The 25,158-nt window shown below is 30.6% G+C and overlaps 1 protein-coding gene across 1 annotated transcript; it reads left to right on the top strand.

Moving 5' to 3' along the window:
* Window positions 1-3,252: 3,252 nt before the first annotated feature.
* Window positions 3,253-24,752, top strand: LOC113382165 (the record flags this gene model as incomplete). The annotated part of the gene is made up of 13 exons (XM_026620709.1): window positions 3,253-3,294; window positions 4,349-4,518; window positions 8,344-8,583; window positions 11,869-12,038; window positions 12,101-12,276; window positions 14,216-14,441; window positions 14,515-14,680; window positions 14,764-15,015; window positions 15,114-15,333; window positions 15,416-18,242; window positions 18,311-18,497; window positions 18,568-22,166; window positions 22,946-24,752. Coding segments are annotated over 13 exons (10,082 nt in total), but the record flags the coding sequence as incomplete, so codon positions are not given.
* Between the last annotated feature and the right edge of the window lie 406 nt (window positions 24,753-25,158).

Below are 25,158 nucleotides of genomic sequence, written 5' to 3'. Positions count from 1 at the left end.
GTTCAGGGAACTGTCAAGTTCATTGTCTCTAACACTTATTTGAATTCAATGGGCTCTTTCTATTATCAAATTTTTGGGGCGCCAATGGGGTCCCCAGCAAGTCCATCTCTAGCAGAAATATCTTTACAACTTCTTGTTGAAAATATAATTTTTAAAAATTCCAATAAAATATTTTTCATTACCGTTATGTAGATGACATTATCACTTGTATCCCTAGTGATGATGTCACTATGATAATTGATAATTTAATAACGTCAATAAAAAATTAAAATTTACAGTAGAATTGGAGACAATGAACTCGATAAGTTTCTTAGACATAAAACTTATACGTACTACGAAAACAAACTAAAACAAATTGGTACCAAAAACCAACTAACTCTGGACGTTACCTTAATTACTTTTCTTATCATCCACTCAAAATGAAAATAGGTACTATAATAAATCTAACTGACCACGCAATACTTCTATCGGACAAAACATTTTGGGACAATAACATCAATTTAATTACAAAAATTCTAACAGATAACTCCTATCCCCTAAAACTTATAAATTCCGTAACTAGTAACAGACGAACGTACCTTTTGAATAAAATGGACAATTCCACAGTACATAACAATTTACCTGACTCAGAAACTCATTCTGGTGTAATATGTTTGCCATACATTAAAGAATTGTATGTTCCTTGGAAAAAAACTTTTTTATAAATCTGGACTCCGACTGGTAACCAATTTTAGTACAACTACTAGCACTATTTTTACCAAAACAAAAACCCCTTTTAATATCGAACGACTCAGAAATCTCGTCTATCAAATAAATTGTTTAGATTCTAATTTAATTTACATAGGTGAAACTAGCCAGAACTTGAATAAACGGTTACAACAACATAAAAACAATTCAAAAAACCCAAAACAATTCAAAACTGTACTTGCAGACCATATTTATACCTTAAAACACAATATGGACTTTTCTAAACCGACTGTACTACAATTCGAATAAAATTTATTTAAACGAAGAATTATAGAGTGATCTTTCTTAACTATTTATAACAATAAGACAATAAATAAACGGAATGAACTTAACACGCTGTGCGACACAAATCTCTTCTATTTAGATAACATTTCCAAATTTCTTACAAAACAATAAAAGCGTTGCGCAAAGGATTCGCAATTCGTTCTACACATGTGTAGAATCTTGGTAAAAATATTTTTTAAAATGGTCTTTTTCCATTACATCTTTAACCAGTCTACGAATAACACACTATCCATTTGTGATTTTTTAAAATTAGTATTTTGTGAAAATATTGTGTAATTTCAAGTTAGTGTTTATAATACATAGTGTAGTGCATTACCATATCCTGATACCATGGATTATTAAAATTTTCCAATTTAACACTAAGATCAACTAATTGTAAGTACTATTTACTATTTTATTTTTTCTTTTCTCTTCAATTCAATTGTTTTAGTTTTTAATTTTATTTTAGTTTCCACTGAATGAAGGCTAGGATTTAAAATGTGTGTTAAAATGAAACGTATGGATTTAAAATAAATTTTTGAAAAAAATTCATGTTTTTAATTGATGTTACGCCCGATTATTAGACTTTGTTAATACATATGTCAACATCGAATTCAGAATCATACAATATATATGTATATATATATATATATATATATATATATATATATTTAGCCCATCTCGGGTACTGCGGTGTGAAATGGAAATGGGAAAAACTCTCACACTACTTCTTCCGAGCAATAATCGAGTTGGAGTTTAACTCAGCTCACGGACCTGCCCTAGGGCAGTACTACCCATTCTTTATATCTATATATATATATATATATATATATATATATATATCTTGATAGTTTTTTCGACGTTGAAACATATTTCAAAGTAACTAGCAGCCCATTCGTCGAAATAAAAAAGGTATAAAGTATAAAAACTTTTATTTATACGTTTCGACACAAGATGCGTGTCATCATTCAGCAACTACAACAATTTGAAAATTTTATTAACTAATATAAACAACAATAAAAATTAATTATAGCATAGAGAAACATTATACACACCACAGGACAAAAACACTCAACAAAAATTTATTTTAAAAAATTAAACTTAATAACATATTAGAGAAAAAAAAATTGTTGTTTTTTTTTTTTTTTTTTTTTTCTCTAATATGTTATTAAGTTTAATTTTTTAAAATAAATTTTTGTTGAGTGTTTTTGTCCTGTGGTGTGTATAATGTTTCTCTATGCTATAATTAATTTTTATTGTTGTTTATATTAGTTAATAAAATTTTCAAATTGTTGTAGTTGCTGAATGATGACACGCATCTTGTGTCGAAACGTATAAATAAAAGTTTTTATACTTTATACCTTTTTTATTTCGACGAATGGGCTGCTAGTTACTTTGAAATATATATATATATATATATATATATACACCTAAGTCTGTTTTTACACGGTCTTTTTGTACACGGTTTTGATATAACACGGTTTGAAAATTGAATATTTTTAATTTTTTTACACGAATTTATTCCATTTAGCACGATTTGAAATTTTATGTACCTAAATTTTTTTTGTCAAATTAAATTTTTGCGAAGTATGTTCATATCACAAAAAAGTATTTATGAAAGAAAAAAAAGTCTGAAACCATCGATAGTATCGATAGTTTGCGAACACTAGCTTAAAGATTTAAGTGAATTCCCCTTTAGCGCGTACAAACAATTTTTACTGGTCAAAGCAAATGTGAATAGCACTAATTTAATTCTTGTTCTTAAAAATTCTTGTTTTTCACCAATTTTAATAGGTTTTAGAGATTAGGAACAAATCACCCATTTTTGTATAAGATCAATGTCTTTTTTTACACGTTTTTTTTTTTACACGGATTCTTCTGGAACCAATCTCCGTGTAAAAACAGACTTAGGTGTATATATATATATATATATATATGTAATATACATTTACATATACATATACGTTCATATTTTCGTAAAGCATAATATGTACATTTTAGCGATTATGGATAAATTTTTAATTTGACTTATTTTTATATTCAATTCAATTCTGAGAAAAATTAAAAATGTTGATTCCGCACTTTAATTTTATTTGTTTATTAAATTTTATTTGATACTCTGTGGCATTATTGCAAACTGATACATACTAAGAATATTATATCAGTAAACGACATTTCAATTATAAAATCGATATATCGTTAATATTTAACTTTTGTCAACTTGTTTGTTTTCTATTTCAGTTCCAACGCAGAAAATTCACAAATGCGCTGCATATTGCAAAGGTAAGAAAAAATTTCCATTTTATAATCTTTATAAAATATAATCTTTGAATTTATTTATTATAATTATTTACGGCTATAAGTGATTTACACACACCAATTTATTTATATATAGGGTAGGGGTTTAAAGATCCGCGAATAAAAAGGTTCACCACCGATATCTCAAAGACAAGTTAGAAAAAAATTCTAACAATATTTGATAGTAGGTAAAAATATGTATAACAAGCCATCACTTTGGAAGGCGTTTGAGTATCATATAGTCAAAGATTTGAAATATTTGTTTATTAAAATTGGTGAATAACTTACGAGTATTGATATAATTTTGTACACATGTAAAAATATATAACTAGTGATGCTTCAAATTCAAACTCAAATTCGAAATTATTCGAATTCAAATTTTTAAATTTTTTCATCATTTTAAAAATAAATCAAAATTTTGAAAAATTAAAAAAAATATTAAAATTAAAAAAATGGATTTCTTACAAAAATTTGAGAATATTTCGAAACTTTCAAAAAAATCGAGTATTTTCAAAAATTTCCGAATTCTCAAAAAACTTAAAAAATATATTTTTCCAATAATTCCAAAAAATTTCGAAATTTTAAATTTTCTTCAAAATAATGAAAAAAACTTAAAATCATCAAAAAAATCAAATTTAAAAAATATTCAAACTCTTGTAAACTTACACATAAGTTGATTATAAAATACGCTCGTCGTCCGATTTAATAAGCTCTTATAAATTTACAGTATGTATTTATAATAAATAATCTATTTGAAATTATTAAAAACAATTATTGATTATTTTCATGCCTCGAATGTTTAATTACGGTACGAGAAGTTCCAGAAATTTGCTTTAAGTTTTACTTGATTCGATAGAGAAATAGTTACTGCAACCAGCCATCTCTTTATTTTGTGAAAAAATAATCAGTGGATTTTAAGATATATTAATTTAAAAATAAAAACTGTTACATCAAGCATCTAGCTGCTCTACCTATATTTACAGAGATACTCGATTTTTTTGTATAATAATATTACTGAGTGTTTAAATTAAATTTTCAGAAAATGAGAGGACTAACATTTACAGTCCGGGGTCGAGCTACGTGTACAGCTACACGGCGGAGTCGGACACATTCATAAACGGAATCGAAGGGAACAACGAAATCAGCCGGCTCCGCATCACGGCCGTAGCTACCATACATGTCGCGGCACCATGCGAATACATTCTGCAGGTAAATTTACTCTACGACTCAAAATACAACTAAATTTATTTAGTTTATTATATGCATTCTAGATTCAAAATACGTTCAAACAATTCATTAATGGCTTATAAAATATAGCAGAGCGGAGCTTAAAAGTCTGCCGGTGAAAAGGTCCTCCAATCACCATTATCTCAACAAACAAGTGAAGTATAGAGTTTTTCAACTTTACTGTGTTAAAGTAGGTGACACAAGATGTGTATCCATTCATTGCCCTAAATCCAAACGATGCCGCTATCACGAGCGAAACGTCTACTAAACGATACTTGTATATGATTTTAAAGTATACGGTATTTAATTGTTTAATAATATGTATTGTTATTTTTATGTTAGATTCAACAGTTTTCTTTATAAAAGCTAACTTGTAGTTATGGTGAAAAGGAGCAACTGAGAGTTTACACTGACAAAGGTGTAAACAAAATGTAAAAAGTAAATTAAGTTAAAAAGGCAGTTTCACAGAGATAAATTATATTACTTCTTTTTCCAACTCTGATAATGAATTCTTCTGACAAATTTCCAAATAGAAGTGGACACTGGAGTGTTCAGTGCAATTTTTATAGAAAATGTGCTAATAAAACATGTATTTCAAACAGCAGGAATTTTACGAAATAATGGCTTGATTTTTTAGCAAATGCAAAATAAAATTTCATGAGCATATTTTTTACAAAAATTACACCGCATATAACTTTGATTTGGTATTTCATCAGAAGTATTTATCACCAAAAGTGGAAAAACTATTTATTCAATTTATTTCTTACAAAATCGCTTTTTTAACTTAATTTACTGTTTTATTTACTATTTTCATATTGCTTACACCTTTTCCAGGGTGAAGTTTCAGTTGGTCATTTTTATCCCTCCCATATGTAAACTTTTATAGAGGTTATATAAAAAAAACTGATGTATCTAACTTAAAAATAACATCTTATAAAACAATTAAATAACGTATACCTAAAAGTTATATTAAGGTCTCGTAAACTAAACAAGAGTGCGCAAAACCAAAAATACTAACAACGAGAGAAAATTCTTTTGTTATAGATTTTCAAACGTTGATAGCAACGTCGTAATAATCAAGGTGATGGCTGGTTATACATCTTTTTTCCTCAACTTTCTATTATGCCTTCCTAACTTTAGTTGATTTTGAGACATTGGTGGTAGACCTTTTTACCAGCAGACCCGCTCTACTCTATATTAAGGTTTGTGTGTAAAAAATTCTAATTAATTACGTAGTAGTTTTTAAAAAGTGCCACTTTAAATAAGGTAAGAAATAAGCAACATTTTCGACTTAATTTACTCTTTTGCCATAGAAAAGGTAAAAATGATGTTTAAGCCAAAATGAGATTGACCGATGTGTATGGTAAACACGTGTTGATAGAACAGGTTTGTTAAATTTTGTTCCGAGTGTATTGATATCGAGAATGCACTAATGCAAACTGGCAAATAACAACATGTGATGTTGCACTGAGTTTAGAGATTCATCAAATTCAATAGTTAATGGCCAATTTAAAGGTCTGGAAATTTCCTCGAAGTTCAAAGCATGAGTTTCCCAGGTTCTCATAGAAAGAAACGTGTATCTCTGCATTGATGTCTGGGATTCGCCTCTGAAACGTCATGAAAATGATCAGTTTTTAAAGCAAGTTTTTACCTATTGCACAATACATTATGTGCAATTTCTTATGAAACAATGAAGAAGACTCAAAACAGTTGCAAAGACGATATTCGCCAGAAAAGGGGATATAGTATTTCTGGTGGAATTGTGAGGAAATTGTTTTTCCAGCTTTTCTGGATAACATAACGGTTAATTCGATTGTCTACTGTTATAAGCTGAATAAACTAACTGATTCTACATAAAAGGTGTAGTATTGCATCAAGACGACGTGCGACCTTACACAAGTTTGGTCAATCGCCAAAAGGTCTTACAGCTTGAATGCTACACACACAATGGTACTAAACACATCATATTATCCAGACCTGGCGTCATTGGACTATTATTTGTTCTGGTCGCTAGAAGAATTCTTAGGCGGTGAAACATTTACTTCAAATGAGGAGGTCAAAAAGCACTTTGATTTATTTTTTGCCAATAATCACCAAACTAGCTGTAAGTGGAATTCTGTCTTAAGGCAATTAAGGCATCGTGCCTTAAGGCAAATTGCTGTAACTTCCCGTACCAAAAATTATTATTTTTTTAAAAACGATTGACATTTTTAAAACAAATTTACTTCGTAAAAATAAGATTTTTGAGAAACTATAAATTAAACAAAAAATTACTTTTTTTTGAAAAAAAAATTTTTCAAAAAAAAATCTAATTTTTTTTTTTTTTTTTAATTTTTTTTGGAAAAAATAATGTTTTCTTTATTTTGGCATATTTTGGAAGATCTTTTTTCAGAGCAATCGTATTGCTTTAACTGCATAGAGACAAAATGTCAAAGCGCGTAAGCGCCGCGTCGCCGTCTCACGAATAAATATTGGTACGGAACCCATAGGAATGCAAACAAAATTTATACTTATTTTGAAATCTCTATAAAATATCTGATGATTTGATGTGCATATGTCTAATGATCATTTTTGACCGCCAAATGGCATTTTTTTTTACTTTTTTCGTTAGATCTCCGAAACCGCTAGACCTGTCCTCATGAAAATTTGATCAATTCTTCATCTTGTCAATTCAAGTCAAATGTTTTTTGAATTATTAAAATCGGACGCTCCGTTCTCTTAAAAACTGAGTTACCGTTTTCGGCACTTTTTGCCCCGTATCTTTGGAACGGCTGGACCTGTCTTCGCCAAAAACTAATCAGCACGTCTCCTTATCAATACGAATCGAATGTTTTTTGAATTATTCAAATTGGTTGATCCGTGTTCCCGAAATCGTCGACGAAAATTTGTATCCGCACATACATACACACACGTACATACATACATACATACACACACACACACACATACACACACACACACATACACACACACATACATCCATTTTTTCTAAAGTATGCCAAAATGTTAAGAAACCTCTGAAACGTAAAGATATATAAAAATTTTCATTTTCGATTTTTTTGCGATTACTATAACTTACCCTACGGGAAGTTAAAAATTTATGATCCCCGAATTTTGCTACTCCCAGAAATATTACGAAAGATATTCAACATTAATAGTCAATGTATAATTTAATGAAGCATTTGTATGTTATACGAAAATCGTTTAGCAAAGGGTCTAAAAAAACGAAGTGACTTTCCAAACACCCAATAAGTAGATAGTTGTTTGTTTGATATATGTTATTTGTATTGATGTAGTTGATGGAGGAGTGGCAAATTTTTTTTAATTGAGGGGTGATTGAATTGAATTGAGGGGTGATTGAACTTGTCATGACTATTTATTTTTCAATTTTTGAGAAAATAACATATGCCCAATAATAAATAAATGATTTAATAAATAATCGCTGGAGTAAAACAAGCAAATCGAAAATTTCAACAGTTTACGATGATTTCGTACATTTCGGTTGCGCTAAAAACATCAGTTTACATAAGAATTGATTTATATGGACAATTTTTCAAATGTTAACCAAAAGGTACAAAACTGCAAAAACTCTATTGGCAAGGTATTATTGTGTCTAATACTCTACGCTACGCTGAATACCACTTCGCAGAAAGTATTTGAGTTCTAACTTTTTATTCAAAAAATGTTTTGTATTTGCATGTTGTGCATTAAAACTGAGAGTACTTGTGTAATGAAATATCTAAAGTTGTTGTCATGTTATTATCCGACACAACTCGCGCTCATCGTTCTGCCTTTCCTTCCCAACAGCTATCAGATGTGGTATTTTCAAGTCCAGGCGGTTCCGTAGACCCAGAATTGGCAGAAAGCGTGGGGGCAGCGCTCTCGGAGAACCCACTTGCCTTCTCGATGCATCGAGGCGCGGTGGAGGCTTTGTGTCCCACGGAGGGTGACGTAGAATCGCCCTGGATAGTCAACTTTAAAAGGGGCGTTCTGTCGGCCCTTCAGACAGGCAAAGGAGACATGAGGCAGAGTCATGTTGCACATGAGGTAAAGATCTTTACTCTATTTAAGATTTGTATTTAATGAAGTCGTAAAGCTCGGCCTATCTTTACCAAAACTAATCAGCACGATTCTTAACTAATATCAATTGAAAACTTTTGAATTTAAAAATAATGAATGAATTAAAAATTTAAAAGTTAGAAAAATAATTTTTAATGGATTTTTTAATTAATAAATTTAGGGGCGGATTCTGCCTTAAATACACCAATATTATGGAAAGGCGATGTTACGTAGCGCTTCTCATACAAAATGATACTAAATACAGTCAGGCGTTTTAGATAGAAAGCCTAATGTAGAGAACGCATAAACATCAAATGCACTTTATCATAACCGCATCTTTGTAATGTGGCATAATAACAAATGAGTGAAGTTGCATTTTATTTGTAAAACGCCTGATCGCACAGCAAATACATTCCATTTTGACTGTATTTAGTACATACCATTTTGTATGAGAAGCGATACGTGACATAGCCTTGCCATAACATTGGTCTTATTTACGGCAGAATGCCGTAATAATTATTTAAAATAAGGAATAAAATAATTGCAATTTGTTTGCACTGATTTATGAACTGATTACACAAATTTACATCGTTTTATCGTAATCATATGTGCCCATAATTATGAAAGTGGTCTAAGTCATATATTTCTTGTTTCAAGATATTGCATTTGCATTGCATTGCATTTGAATAAATTAAAATATATTTTTACATTATGCGACATTTTAATTTTTAATTTTATTAGTCTTAATTAATGGAAATTTATTATGAATATGAAATTTTGTGTGAATTTCATACGATAATATTGTTTTTAAAGTTTGAATTGACTTACAATTAGACCATTTTCAAAATTAACTGAATGTCCTATAAATGACTTAAATCAATAAAGAACTTTGAGTTTTATTTGAAACAATAATTTTATTGAAATAATTCGTGAGCATTTTTAAACGGTAATCCATTTTTATCATTATTTCGAGTATTTAAGATTTTTAAAATGTTCCTGAAAAACTGGAGGGATGTACGGTAGTAAACTCATAATATCTATATTTTTCTTCCGATACTGGTCTAATGCTGGTGCATAATGGAAGTAATTTAATATTCCCGTATATTTTTGGTCTTCATCTTTCAGGTGAAAGATCCAAAACGTGAAATGTAGAATCATCTAAAGAAGTTTTATAATACATTTTATAAACATCTCATCCATTGAATTTGTAGCCAAGAGACAGATTCGCCCGCGGTATTTTTTACTCTTCTTGTTATTGTATCTTCTAATGATTTATAGTAACAATATTATATATGAATTTATCTTAGAATTGAACCTTAGGATTTGGATTTATCTAGAATTGAACCTAGGGGTAAATTTTCATGCTACACTCGTCGCGCCTCTGTAGCAGGAGCGGAAAATTAAAATTAAAACTAGCTGTAAGTGGAATTCTGTCTTGAGGCAATTATGGCATCGTGCCTTAAGGCAAATTGCTGGAACTTCCCGTACCGTAACGAAATGTTTTCAAATAGATTATTATAAATATTGTAACATTGTCTAATATTTATAAGAATTATATAAACTGAATTGCAGAGTTGAAATTATTTGTAAAGTATATTAGAACTATAGTCAGAATTAAAAATAAAATCTGAAATATTTTCGATATACAAAAAACTAAAAAAAAAAAAAAAAAAAATGGAACAAAATTTTTTTTCCAAAATCAATTATTTTGTTAAGACAAGCAGAAAGTTCTTTGAATCATTTAAATCGGACGCTTAGTTCTCTCAAAAACTGCCATTTTTTACATATTTAGCTCCGTATCTTCAAAATGGCTGGGCCTGCCTTTGCCAAAAACTGATAAACATTTCTCCCAATCATTACTAATTGAATGTTTTTTAGATCATTCAAATCGGATACTCCGTTCTCTCAAAAATTCGATTTCTATTTTCTGCATTCTTTGCTCCGTATCTCCGAAACGGTTGGACCTGCCTTTGCCAAAAACTAATCGGTTGATCGGTTGATCCGTACGGCCGAAAACGTGGGCGAAAATTTGTATCCATACATACATACACACACACACACATCCATTTTTTCTGAGGTATGCCAAAACGTTCAGAAACCTTCAAAACGTCGAGAAATGTAAAAATTTTCAATTCCGATTTTCGGCCCATTACAATAACTTAACCCTACGGGAAGTTAATAATCGAAAAGCGGTCCAGTTTGCTATCTATTTATACTTGTTTATCTATGTTCAGAAACGCGTCAAAGAAGGCCACGTGCCATTTTCAAGATGTTTATATAATTTCTTTAAATTTTTGACTTAAACCACTTTCGTAATTAACACTAAATGAATTCCATATAATGTTGAAATTACAACCACTATCTAATGGTTCATTTTTGACAATTTCGTAAAAATTACATTGAATACATTTAGTTTAAACTAATGTGGTATGAATTAACTGATAAACTCATTTTTTTTTTATAAATTTTGACTTAGACCACTTTCATAATTATGGGCACACACACACACATATGTATTAAACATTTCAGTTTTTGTCAGCAGGTTGGCCGTTTGAATAATAATTTATCATGTGATATTTTATTATAAAAAGCAAAACTATTGCTGAACATGAAATAACATTATTTGCATTAAACGATAGCTTTATACTTTCAATCAGTTCACATAATCTGTTCTCAAAGAATACTTCAGCTTTTCTATTCGGCGATCGCCGTAGACGCGATAAATCACGGACGAGTCTCAAAAATACTGGCATTTGGCATTGTATCTTGAAGGAAAATGCTGGATTGTTACAAAATGAATATTAAATAAATTTATTTAATTATAATAAGAAGTAATTTAATCAAAGTTTTTTATTATTACATAATAAGCAGTAGGATTAAAGTAATTTTAAATTATCTAGTATTATCTGCAATATAATTATCATTGTATTTTAACAGCAATTGGGGAGCCAATTCTGCGGTAACACCGCCGATAACATAGCGTTGTTTAAACATTGAAAATGTCTATCAATTGCTGAACGATTAGGCGTTTTACACATAAAACCGTATGTTATAAATGCGCATCAAAAAGATGAAGTTATCTTAACATTCTTTCTTGGTTCGTTCATATGTTAAATACGCCAGCATTAAATAAGTATTTACACAGTTTTTATTATCAAGAAGGAAGGATAACATAGCGTTGCCATAAAACACTATGTTATCGACTGGGGTACCGCAGAATTGGCCTATAGATCCACATAACTATTAAATTTAAATATCGTACTAATTTTTAAGCGTGATGTATCCGGAGACTGTTTCACTCGATTTCACATAACAGAAATCCATGGCGGATTATTAATAGTACGTCGTTTCAAAGATTTAACGCAATGTTCTTCTAGAAAGAAGACGATCTTCTCACTTCCGTCAATCAATTATGCAAGTCCAAATTCTAAGCCCGTCATATCGTAAGTATCAAGAATGTAATTATATTATTAGATAAGGTGTATAATGGATTTTTGTGCTATAGGAGTCACCATAACTGTACTCAAACCCTTGATAATCAGCGAGTGGTGAGTTCATCTTGTCAAGAAAAACACAAACTGCGACCGTTCAGTAACGGACAAGCGGGAGCCGTTACCACCGTACAGCAGACTTTAGTTTTACGGAAAGAACTGAAACTAAAACAGATACCAGACATACATGGTATTTCGGTATTATGTTATTAAACTTGAATTGATTGTCATTGTAATTAGTTTAACACTAGATTTACGGACCGAGCCAATTTGACGCAATAACTAGTGGTGCATGGCGTCATCCCTTAAGGCAAATTGCTAACTTCCCTTAAGGCTAATTATAACTTCCTGTACAAAAAAATAATTTTTTTAAAAAAATTCAATTTTTCTAGAACTTTGAAAAAATAGATTTTCGAGATTTCTAAAATTTTTGAATAAAATTTAATTTCAAAACATTGAATTTCTTTTTAACCTTTGAAATATTTTGGAAGTTTTGAATTTTTTTAAAGCAATCGCGATACGTTAGCGTAGAAATGAAAGATCGCGTCAGTATAACAAATAAACATTGGTACGGAACCTATAGAAAAGTGATCAAAATTTGTTCTTATTATTAAAATATCTATAAAATATGTGATAACTTGATGTGCATATGTCTAATGATCATTTTTGTCCGTTAAATGGCATTCTTTTTACTTTTTTCATTGGATCTCCGAAACCGCTAGACCTGCCTCCCCAAGTTTCACCAGTTCTTCATTTCGTCAATACAAATAAAATGTTTTTTGAATCATTCAAATCGGACGCTCCGTTCTCTCAAAAATTCAATTAACATTTTTGGCACTTTTTGACCCGTATCTTTTGAACGGCTAAACCTGCCTTTGCCAGAAACTAATCAGCACATCTCCTTATTAATCGGAATTGAATGTTTTTTGAATCATTTAAATTTCGAAAATTCAGTTTTTGGAATCGTTGACGAAAAATTGTATCCGCACATGCACACACACACATACATCAATTTTTTAAGGTATGCCAAAATGTTCAGAAACTTCTGAAACGTAAAGATATATGAAAATTTTCATTTTCGACTTTTTTGCGATTACTATAACCTACCCTACGGGAAGTTAAAAATTGAAATTGAAATTGCAATGAAAAAAAATATGAATACTTGTTCCAAATTATAATAGCACTAATTATGGCGTTAATGTACTTGACCAAAAGAAAAAATGTTTTCTATGAATGATTTGATAATAAACATTTTATTTAAATTGGCTTGGAACTATTTTTTTCAAAAAGTGACATTTTCTTGCATGAGTCAAATTGGCTCTCGTTAGTAAAAATATTAGGTATATAACCAACATCCGTAATTCTCGTGTTAATAATTACGTTATTTTAAAAATAACGCCACAAATTGTCTTATTCAGAATCATTATCAATAATGTGAGGTAATGAAACGATTATTCAACATTCCAAATAGTCATTGCCTTCTTTTTTATTGTTTTTATTTTAATTACAATCTGTCATACTTAGGACATTCAGTAACTGTTTTGACTTTTCTTATTATATAAATCTTGAATGGATGGCAACCCAGTAATTGTCCAATCCAATTATGACACGAACTATGATCTATACTAGAAGTATTTGCTGACATTTTAATTATATGTATGAAACTATACTCACGAGAGGTGGTTTTTACTTGAGGCTATTTTTGACATCTATGATCTCAACTGGAAATTTGATATTAAAGTTGCCTGATGTCAGGCTTGGCGGTAGCGGGAATCAAACCAGCGAACCCGGGACTATTTGGTGCTAGCCCACGTTCTAAGCGACATCGCCACCGCTGGCCCAATAGTCACAAACAATTCAATTTTATGATCATATTTCATCGCCATTGTTATGGCGTTTTATAGCGTGCATGCATTTTATTTGCGATACTACCGGTTCTACAAAATTTTGTGGCAAATATTTTAATCCGTTTTTTATTATGATAAACTTAGATAGTACTTGGAACCAATCTTTATTATTATCATGGCTTACTTAATAATAGATATATTTCTTATTTCAAACACATTAAATATTATTTTTGCTTATGGCTCATATTTATATAATAATTCACGCTTCATGTATATTTTCAGCGCCAATTGAAACAAGAACCACAATGCTTTACGAGGAAACAATAAGTAAACTGCCTAAAGTATCTAATGAGGAAATTTTTAATATACTAGAAGAAATGAAAGAGGCAACAAGTACAGGTGTTGAAGATCGGGCTACCACCTTATTTTCAAACTTAGTAACCGCGTTAAAAACACTTAATAAAGCTGATATGATTTCCGTGATAGGCAAATCTCAAAATCCCGAAAGGTATCTAAATGTTTCATTAGCAGCATTTGCAATCCCACTTCTATTGAAATCATGTTGCATTATAATATTTCAGACATATGATTTTAGACGCCATGCAACTAATCCAAACTGATGAAAGTGTAGCGACAATGATGGAATTATTACGTAACGAAGTACTTAGTGAAGGTCAATTTAATTCTTGGCTAACATTTTTATCATTCAGTAGTAATCCAACTTTATATTCCTTAAAAATGCTTACTGTGCGTATATTTTAAAAACTCATAATATATTATTGAATTCATATTTAAAACATTTATCAAATACATAAATATAAATATTTTAGCCCTTGCTTGATCATTCCAACAAAAATGCTATTCTATCAATATCTTCAATGATATACAGATATTGCCAAATGAATACAAAATGTATGAACGAAAATGTTATCATAACTGCATTGGAAAGTATTGAGAAATACTTGGGAGATAGTTGCAGAGCATCAACATTTCAGTCACAGAATGATATAATATTAGCATTAAAAGGGCTGGGAAATGCTGGACATGCCGTTTCCACAAAAACTTTGACAAATTGCTATAAGGTGCATTTTAATCTCCAATATTAATAATATTTTTAATTATTCAGTTAAAATAATAAATATCTCAAAATATAAATTATATTAACGTAGAATTTGTTTAGACCAGCACTTTGCCAGTAGAAATCAGAGTACAGGCTTTGGCTGCTTATAGACGATTTTCGTGCAAATGGCAAGAAACCAAAATTTTCCTCGATACCCTTGCCAATAAAACGGAACCAACTGAAGTAAGAATTTCTTCCTATCTGGCTGCAATGAACTGTTTGTCCAACAAGGATTTATATAAGATACGTGGAGTACTTTTAGCTGAAAAGGCAAACCAAGGTAATGTTATATGTTATTAAATTATAACAAAGTAAATTTTAAATAGACAAGTATACTACTGAGTTTTTTTTTCATTTTATAGTGGGTTCCTTTATATGGACTCATTTGACTAATATTCAAGAATCTTCGGCTCGTTGGAAAACAGACATCAAATACATCTTATCCAGTGAAAGTTTGCGTAAGAAATTTGATACAAATTTTAGAAAGTATTCTAGGAACTACGAATTTTCATCTTTTTCGAAATTATTAAATGCTGGTGGAGCACTAGAGAGCAATGTTATTTTTTCACCTGAGTCGTATATACCTAGGTCTGCTATGGTCAATTTGACTCTTGATATATTTGGTGAAACTATGAATGTATTAGAAATTGGTGGTAGAGCAGAAGGGCTGGAAGATACTTTTGAAAAACTTTTTAGCCCTGATGGCTATTATCCGGATGAAACACTATCGAAAATATTCAATGTTATCAAAGCAGATGGCAACACCAATGAAATAGAAGCTTTCATACCTAAAAGTGAATATAAAAAAATAAGAGTACCGAAAGGCGCAATATATGCAAAAATATTTGGCAACGAACTAAATTATTTCAATTTCAATAATTTGCAAGATATGTCTAACACAGAAGATTTATTTCAAGACATGATATATAAACTGTTCCGAGGAAGGGATATAGATTTTGTTAAATCATTTAGTGTACTTGACGCATCCTATAGTATTCCTACGATAATTGGATTCCCATTGAGGCTTTCGTTGAATGCAACCGGTACCGTAGGTTTGAAAATCGGTGGCAAAGTTGATGTGGAAAATTTTAGAGATTTTAAAATGGATGTAGTCGGTCATATTGTTCCAAGTGCTGCTATTCGCATTGTTGGCACTATGGTGATGGATGCTTCTGTTACAAAATCTGGTTTAAAAATGGATGTATCTATGAACTCAAACTCGTATATCGATGGTTCAATACGTCTAGATGAGGGAAAACTAGTTGATATTAAACTGAAAGTTCCTAAAGAAAAAATGAATTTAGTGAAAATTACTTCAGAAATATACTTAATAAGTCCATCCGGAAATGAACCTATTAAAGGTCATTCTCAGAGAGAAACATTTTATAGCTGTGGATCTGAAACGGCAGCTGTTATTACTGGAATGCAATTATGTAATGATATTTCTTATCCAAATGCTTCTTCTTCTTTGATTGCACCATATTTTCCGCTTACTGGATCTGCTCGTTATATATTGGATTTAAAAAAAGTTGACAACTTTGATTCTTATGAATTCAAATACCATAAAGAATCAAAAATAATTTCTAGTGAACCAGTTCATATGTTTAATTTATATATAAACACTCCAAACTCTAATGTAAAGAGAAATATAGATATCGGATACAAAATCTTCCCAAAAGCCATGAATGCGAGCGCTAAAATCCATACACCATTCAAAAGGTACAATTTTGTGGGAAAATTAACCAATACGGTGGCTTACAAGGCGCTTGAAAGTGAAATTTCTGAAGATGACAAAAGAATATTAGGCGTTAAAGGAAGTATTGCAACCCAAGACGATAAAATATCATCGAATATAAACATACAATACTTTGATCGCATTTTTGCAGAAGTTGATGGGTTTATTGCATATACTCAAAAAAATCGATACAGCACTTTTATTACTTTATCAGGTTTTACGAAAGATAAAGTTTCATTTTTAGGAGATCTCAATAGAGATAAGGATAAGTGGTCGTGGAATGGTAACCTTGCAAGTTCTGAATTATCGGGTGATATGAAAGGTTCTTTGAGTTATACTTCATCAATATACTGTGTAAATAATTCTATGACGTACATTTTTAAAAATCAACAATTGCACAGCGTATCGCTTTATTTGAAATATGAAAATATATTAACGGGTATGCTTAAAAAGTTGGGAATATCATTTTCATTACAATCAACCGAATTTCCACAGTCTCATATTGAATTTTCATGGGGATTTCAGAAAACTCGTGGATATATTGAGCACAACGCGGTTGCGGGACTTGGAGATGTGATATGGAAAACTCATCAACTGTACCGATTGAAAATATTAGATGGATACTACGACTTTGAAGCGAAATGTGCTTTCAATTGTTTGAGCAAGGATATCGATTATTTAGTTAGTGCGAAATACCTAACAAATTTTAAAGGAATTATAGCGCACAGCATTGCCCGTTTGAATGATGAGCATCGAGCATATGCCAAGGTAAATATATTGAAAGATCCTTTAACAAATGATTTAGGAGTATTTCTGCAATTCTTGATACCTAAGAGAAAGTGGACTTTGGACGGTCATTTGACACATAAAGGAAACGAATATGGTGTATTATTTACCGGTTCAGCAATTCGGAGTTTTGCCGTAGAAGAAGAGATCAATTTCAAGGCTGTTGGTTCGTATACAGACCTCAGCGATATCTCAAAACTAGAACATTCAATCACATTGCATATTACTCAAAGCGGGGGAAACATCGAGCGAATAGAACCTTGGACGTTGAAAGGAAAACTATTAGTATCAAATAAACATTTTGAATGTAGCGCCAGCGCAGATTATAAAAAAAATAAATATGCTGCTGTACTATTGTATACGAATATTCATGAACATAAAATATCCCTCATTATGGACCTACCAAACCGGCATTATGAAAATACTCTGGTTTTTGCACTCAAGGGGCCAAATAAAAAATTATTATTGGATCTCGATTTAGAGAAGCGGATCTACTCATTATTTAATTTAAATACCAGCACTACCATACAGTTCAGTATGCTTTTTCACTGGGATAAGATCAACAACCCCGAAAATAAGTGCATTTTTTTGCTTGATTTAGACACCGCGCAACAGAGCTTTCGTTTAGAACTTCCCGGACAAAAAATAGACGGAATTAGTACAATTGAGTGAGTATAACAGTCATATGAAAACAAAGCTGATGCATTTATGTCTAAATTAAAATTGTTTATTTTAGAGATAATAAAGTAAAAATAATGGGTTATTGGAATGAGAATCAATGGATTTCGTTTGTAACATCTCATGAAGAGAAACAAGACAACTCTTTAATTAGTTTACATCTGGAATCAACAATTCCGATATTTAAAAAACATTTGATAAACCTGTCATATAAGGGAGCCGGAAAACGAGTAATGGACCTGAATGTATGGAAAGTTATTTTTTATAAACATCAACTATTGTTAGCAGTATTTTAAATAAGTTGTTGTATTTTAGATGCATTTCGAATGGATGAACAATTTTATATTACTGAACGCGACTGGTAATCACTCTCCAGCGTCAAATTTGAATACTGTCGTTAATGTGATGAGTTCCTTTTATCCGGTACCGAATATAACATTGGATTTTGCAAATAAATTAAATCGTGAATCGGATTCCGTACTTGTCCTAACAAATTGCAAGCTGTTCTATAACAAAGATTCATATCAGATAACAGGAAAATTTGAACGAGCTCAAAATTATTGTAATGCTGAGTATAGTATTAGCGGATCAAAAGAAACAATATCAAATATAATTTACAAATATTCAATTTCGAAACCTTTAACAGAAATATCAGGACGAATGTCATGGTTTCAAGAAGAAGTTTATATAAAATATGAACAAGAACCTCATCGAGCTGATTTCTTGATGACTACACCTTTTAAATACATCGAGCAAAACGCTTTCAATTACTACTACGACTTTCAACATTACAGAAGTTATTTTACAACTGAGATACAAATATTGCAGGAAAATTTTTATTTACGATCATTTATAAATCATCCTAATGTCCATACTATAGATGGCACCGTGGACATTAGTTCTACTTTTTTGCCAAAGCTAAGTGTATTATTAGAACATCAGTTTTTAGGAGAAATGGTGGAAAAATTCAAAGTAATATACGATGACGAAAAACGATGTGCGCTGGATTTTGAGTTCTCTTCGGACAGATCACGTTATATGGGCTTAAATCTTGAAATACCTAATCATATATTGAAAACCAGGTTGGAAAAAGACTTTAATGAGGATCATAAGAAGTGGTTCGTTAAGTATGCTTGGAATAATGATACTTTACTAGCAACTCTTCATATGCGCGAAGAAATGGATATCGATTTCAACACAACGAATGATCAATATATTTTTGAAGTGACTGGTTCTATCGTAGAACACAAAACTCAAATGGAGTTCGAGAATAATGATAAAATTCTTCGTATTATAATTGATTCTAGTACAAACAATGAATGTGATGTAGAAATTTACTTTGACTACGATAAAATTGCAGGTAGTTCGAAGGCAATAGCATCTGGAAAAATTGGATCAAATAATTTGGATATAGTTTCATCTACCGACTTTAAACTTGAAACATTCAATCATATATCAGCTTGGAAATATAATGAATGGAATGACAACTTAGAATTTTCATATGCGCTTGAACATTACCAGTTGAAAAATTTAATTTTAAAATGGGATAGACCTTCTAAAATTATGGATTCCACTGATGAATCCATTCAACTTCTTTACAGTTTTTTTACTGATGATATTGTCAATGAACCAAAAATTTCAATTGTAGATAAAAAATATAACGAAAGTATCGATGTCAGCGGAAAATTTGTCAATTCTAATGAAACCTTTATATTTTTATTATCTGCCGAATCTTCTAATTTTGACCCTATCGAAATCGAGTTCAATTATAACTTAAAGCAGAATATTAAAACATCAGAATTAATTGTGAAATGGAACAAAGACGTTTTAAAGTTGTATGCGGATGCTGCTTTAAATAGTTCGATGATCATGGGTAACATAATCATAAATTTGTCCGACAATGAGTTGACCAGAATAAATGTTCTTTACAAAAATGCATCGGAAATCCAATTATCAGCAATATTAAATTCAACTCAAAGATATCAAATGCACGCTAAATATGAATTGAAACAAAATGCAATGTTAATTGCAACAGGCATAGATACACCTGTGAACGGTTTCAAACATTTAGAGTCAATATTTGATGTTTACTATGATGAAGAAAAAGGTCATGCTGCTTTCAAATTGACAAAAGATTCAAAACTTGTAGATTTATCATCATCATTTATGTATTTAAATGAACTTTACTCTGCCGATATATTACTTCATGATTCTCTATTTAATTTACCAAACTTGAATATGAAATTGGAGACTCTGGGACATCAAAATTTGAAACTAGAATCTTTCTGGAATTACAACAATGAAAAAGCTGCGTTTACTACGAATTTAGAATTTTTAAAAGAAAAATTTAAGTTCAATACCACTTTTCAAACAAGTGCCAGTTTGCTGCCGAAAGGACATCTAGATGTGCAGTACGACATAACAACTGCGATAAATACTTTTGGAATAGATTTAGGTTTGAAAGAAGATTTCTTAGTTTTGAATGGAATATACAATACTACAAATTTCAATAAAGAAGCATTATTAGAAATGGATTCGAAGCTTTCAAATTATCGTGAAAATGTAATTTTAAAATTAGGCACAGGATTAAATGATGATGATGTTGAATATATGAATATTTTATTAGTGAAAAATGAAAGTATATATAGCATCGAAACAAGCGCACATAAAGATGTTAAAGATGTTTTATACAATTTTACAATCAGTAGTCCATCTACTAATTGGAATAATGTTAGAGGTAAAATATTTTTGGTGCAAAAAAATCACGTCTCATCGGCTGGAATTGAGTGCGAAGTAGACGGTAATACTATAGCTTTATCTACAGATGTTCACTTAGAAGGAGCAAACTTCTGCAAGGTCGATATTAAATTTGATAGTTTCTTAGATAATTATGAAACCATACATTCTGGATTTATGTATGATTTAAGATCCGAAATAAAAATAGTGACATTGTTTCTATTGCCATCTAAACTTCATAAAGATAAGCACCAAATTGATTCTTCGCTGGATTTATCACATAGTGGTATATTAAAAGTAAACTTCAATGCAACATCGCCTATGTTATATGCTAAAAGCATAGATATCTCCACACAATATAGCTATGATTTGTCGGAGAAATTTGCTAAAGCTCTGATAGGTATGGTAGATGTAAATAAAGATTTGATTGATGACAGTTTATTCTCATTAAAAGTGAAAACTGAGGTTGAACTATGTGAAGATTGTGTAAAAGATACGTTTATTATAATTAAAGGGCAGCAATTTGCAAACAAAACTCATCATGTATTCCTTACAACAAATATTCTTAACAATGAAAACGATGTTTCATTATATTTTACACCTGACAGAGCAAAAGTTCTTGAACTAAGAATTAGGACATCATTTGAAGTATATCCGAATATATATCTCAAAGCATCATATGCTCAAGGTCTGATAAATACTTCTATACAATTGAACGAAACAAATTCCTTAAATATGCTTTTAAATTTAAGTGCTTTGTTCACTAAAGATCCCTTACTGAAAATAAATACTGCTGAAAAAGAATACTTGTTTATACAAGTTGGACAATCGCATGCACAAGCGAAAATTTATACAGAAAATAATTACGTTGGACATTTATCATACCGTGATAGAGGAACAGATTTTGTAATTAATTTTAATGCATCTAGAAATGACGCCTGGTTTTTGGCTTTTGACACTCAGCTCAAAAGAACAGATGATGACAAAATAATTCTTGAATATAATTTAAAGAATACTTTTAGTGCGAATAGTTATCAAAAAATGTACGGGATTATGACGTGTTTTTATGAATATAAAAAAGATTATTATATAGATTATACTCTATTCAATGTGGATGAAAAACTTATCGACATCGTAGCATCTATCAATAATATCACAAATTCAGGATTTGCTATGGGGTACAAAATTCAAACAAGTTTCAAATCGATGCAAGAAAATTTACTCGAAATTCGTTTCTACCCTGAAGTCGTTGACATATTAGGAGCGGTTTCGTTAAAAATGTATAATATTGAGAAAAATATACAAGGAAAAATAAAAATCAGTTCTAATGGTGACCAAGGTAATATCGGAATTAGCTGCAAGCAATCTCAAGAAGATTATGTACATTTTAATTGGATTTTAAACAATGATAATATAGAGGCAAGTTTGGATACATCTCATTCAAATGTTAAAAATATGAAGTTGTTGATGCATCGAAAGATAGATGCTGATAAACGTCTCTACTTGTTCCATACAAGGTGGTCTTATGCCATTTTTGAATCAAAATTAAGCTTATCTAACAAACATAATAACTACGACCGTGGACGAATTGCTTTTCAATTAATTACACCACTTCAAGTTCTGTCATCGATTGATATCGATTTACGTTATCATATGTTTCACAATTTTGCTGTCGATGTAGAAGTCAATAAAAAATCTATAATTTCAAAATAGATCTTATACAAGAGGAAAACGATTTTCAAGTCGATATCATTCTGAATTCACGAAACCCATTTATCGAATTGTTTAAAATTTCTGGAAAACTCAAACATGTAAAAGTACAAGATTCAATCGGGTCATTGGCTATAGATTTATTCAACCAGTACACATGTACAGCAAAATACCAAATCAATCTCAAAGAATATTTAGGAGATGCTAATTTTATTTTGAACGTGCAGAATGTACATCTGAATATTAGAGGTGACTACGACGTGACTGATGCAAATGATGAAAGAATAAATTTAAATCTCGAGATACCGGACAGAGTTTACAAATTGAAAAGTAATCTGTCGAAAAGAGAAGGCGTCATAACTCTTACTAATTATTATAAAATGCATTTGCAGAACAGAAAAAGTATTTTATGGTACATAAAGAAGAATGCCGAAGAACAACAGATAGGCGTTGAATTTTCGATTAATAAAGAGAAAAACACTTGCATGATATCACTGCGGCCAAACTTCTACGGAATGAAATTCCGCGTATTGTTTGACGTGCGCAAAGTAAAAAGTGTTGTAGAATCTGAATGGAGCATGGAACCTGGCAACGAATATATAACTCTTGACTCGACATTTATGAACAATGAAGTAGTTTTAAATAGCGATATCAAGCATAGTAAAAATATATATTTTGTAAATTTGAATCTCGAAATGCCCTTGAACAATATAAAAAATATCACATATCAAAATGTGTTATCGATCGACAACAATTTCTTGTTTGATGGTGTCCTGATTTGGCAGATACACAACAGATTTGACAACGTGACATTAAAGGCAGAAGTGCGTCCATCCTTGAATAATTTGAATGCAATTATTTCTATGCAGACTCCTGTAACTGAGCCTTTTATGTTCAAAATTAATTATGATATCTCTGCCTCTAACAAATTATTCATTATGGACATTTCATCTAAGGGTAACACTTTGGTTATGATGTCTGGTCACATGAACGACACCAGTTTGAACGGAAACTTAGAATCACACATGGATGGATTTTCTAATTTTACTTTAGTAGTAAATCAACAAAACTATAGAAATTTTTATATGAAATATATAACGAACAAGCACGCTACTGAACTCATTTGCGATATCAGTGCTGACCACCAGAGTTCCGATAATAATGGAGAAGTTCCCAATTTTAATGTTATTTGTAAAGTTGACCAAAAGAATTTGAAAGGGAGCGCAATTACTCATTGGAGCGATGGTAATAGTATATCCCTTGAGTTCCATTTTAAACCCGATCAAGTGCATTTCGCAGTAGAATCACCAAACGAAAAGGCCAAAGTTATCAACATAGACGGATCATTAAATATAATGAATAAAGAAATGTATAGTTTGACTGTAAATGGAAACTGGAACGATAATATCATTAATTTTATGGGAAGTTTACAAATAAAGGATAACATACCGAGTATGATATTGCTCAACATGCAATTTGGTGATTTTTTTTATAATATGAACTCATTGATTACTAAAACCAATGATTTGTTTGATATAAATTTTGGTACGCAGTCGTCAGTGAAAGCTTTGCATGGTATTGCTTTAAACCTAAGAGTAGATCAAACACAAACTGAACACATTGCAGTCTCTTTGATCGCGGATGCACCATTGAAGAAGGAATGGAAAACCGAATTATATGTACAATTGCATAATGAACTTTCAAAAAAGAAATTTCAAATAATGGGAATTTGTATGCAACAATTCGTTTCCATATCATCTTCATTATCGACCGAACCAGCGTTTGGAAAATATGTTAGCCAGACTCTTATCGATATACCAATTTTATTCCAAAATCCTATTGCGATTAATATTGATTTGATTGATAGAGGATTTAAACCTGTATCGTGTAAAATTTTTCTTAAGTACATTAACACGTATGAATTAGAAGCCATTCTTAATATGCAAGATAACAAATTATCAGTTACTATCAAAAACAATGCTCTAAAAACAGATTTGTTATTGGATTTACACGGATCATTTAAGAAAATAAGCTTGAATTCCAAGTTGCTATGATTGAAGATGTGTTCAATGGAAGTTATGTTTTCAAAGATGAATCACTGAATTCAAACTTATTTATTAAATTACCAAATTGGAATTTTATATCGAGCACAGCACTTAATGCAAATCTAAATATGTCCAATGATCAAATTTTTATGGAATTACGTTCAGAAGGGAATAACTATAAATTTAATCATTCTATTAACTACTGGAGAAGTTCAGGAAAACTGCAGATAGAAATAATTACAACTGATCTAAATAGTAATAAACCAAAAAGTTATGTGATGGAAATAAAATTGAAAGGCCCTGAATATAGAACACGTTATGAAGTTTCACACAATAATATATTCCACTTTAAGCTACAAGAACGGTTAAATGCCATATATTTCCAGTACAAAAATAAACTACTATTTAATGCCTC

The sequence above is a fragment of the Ctenocephalides felis genome, unplaced genomic scaffold, assembly GCF_003426905.1.
Source record: "Ctenocephalides felis isolate EL2017-DRISC unplaced genomic scaffold, ASM342690v1 CF-g0.4_SCAFFOLD_03335, whole genome shotgun sequence".
NCBI classification, from domain to species: Eukaryota; Metazoa; Arthropoda; class Insecta; order Siphonaptera; family Pulicidae; genus Ctenocephalides; species Ctenocephalides felis.
The sequence above is the reverse complement of the archived record's forward strand: the minus strand, read 5'-3'. Positions and strand labels throughout refer to the sequence as shown.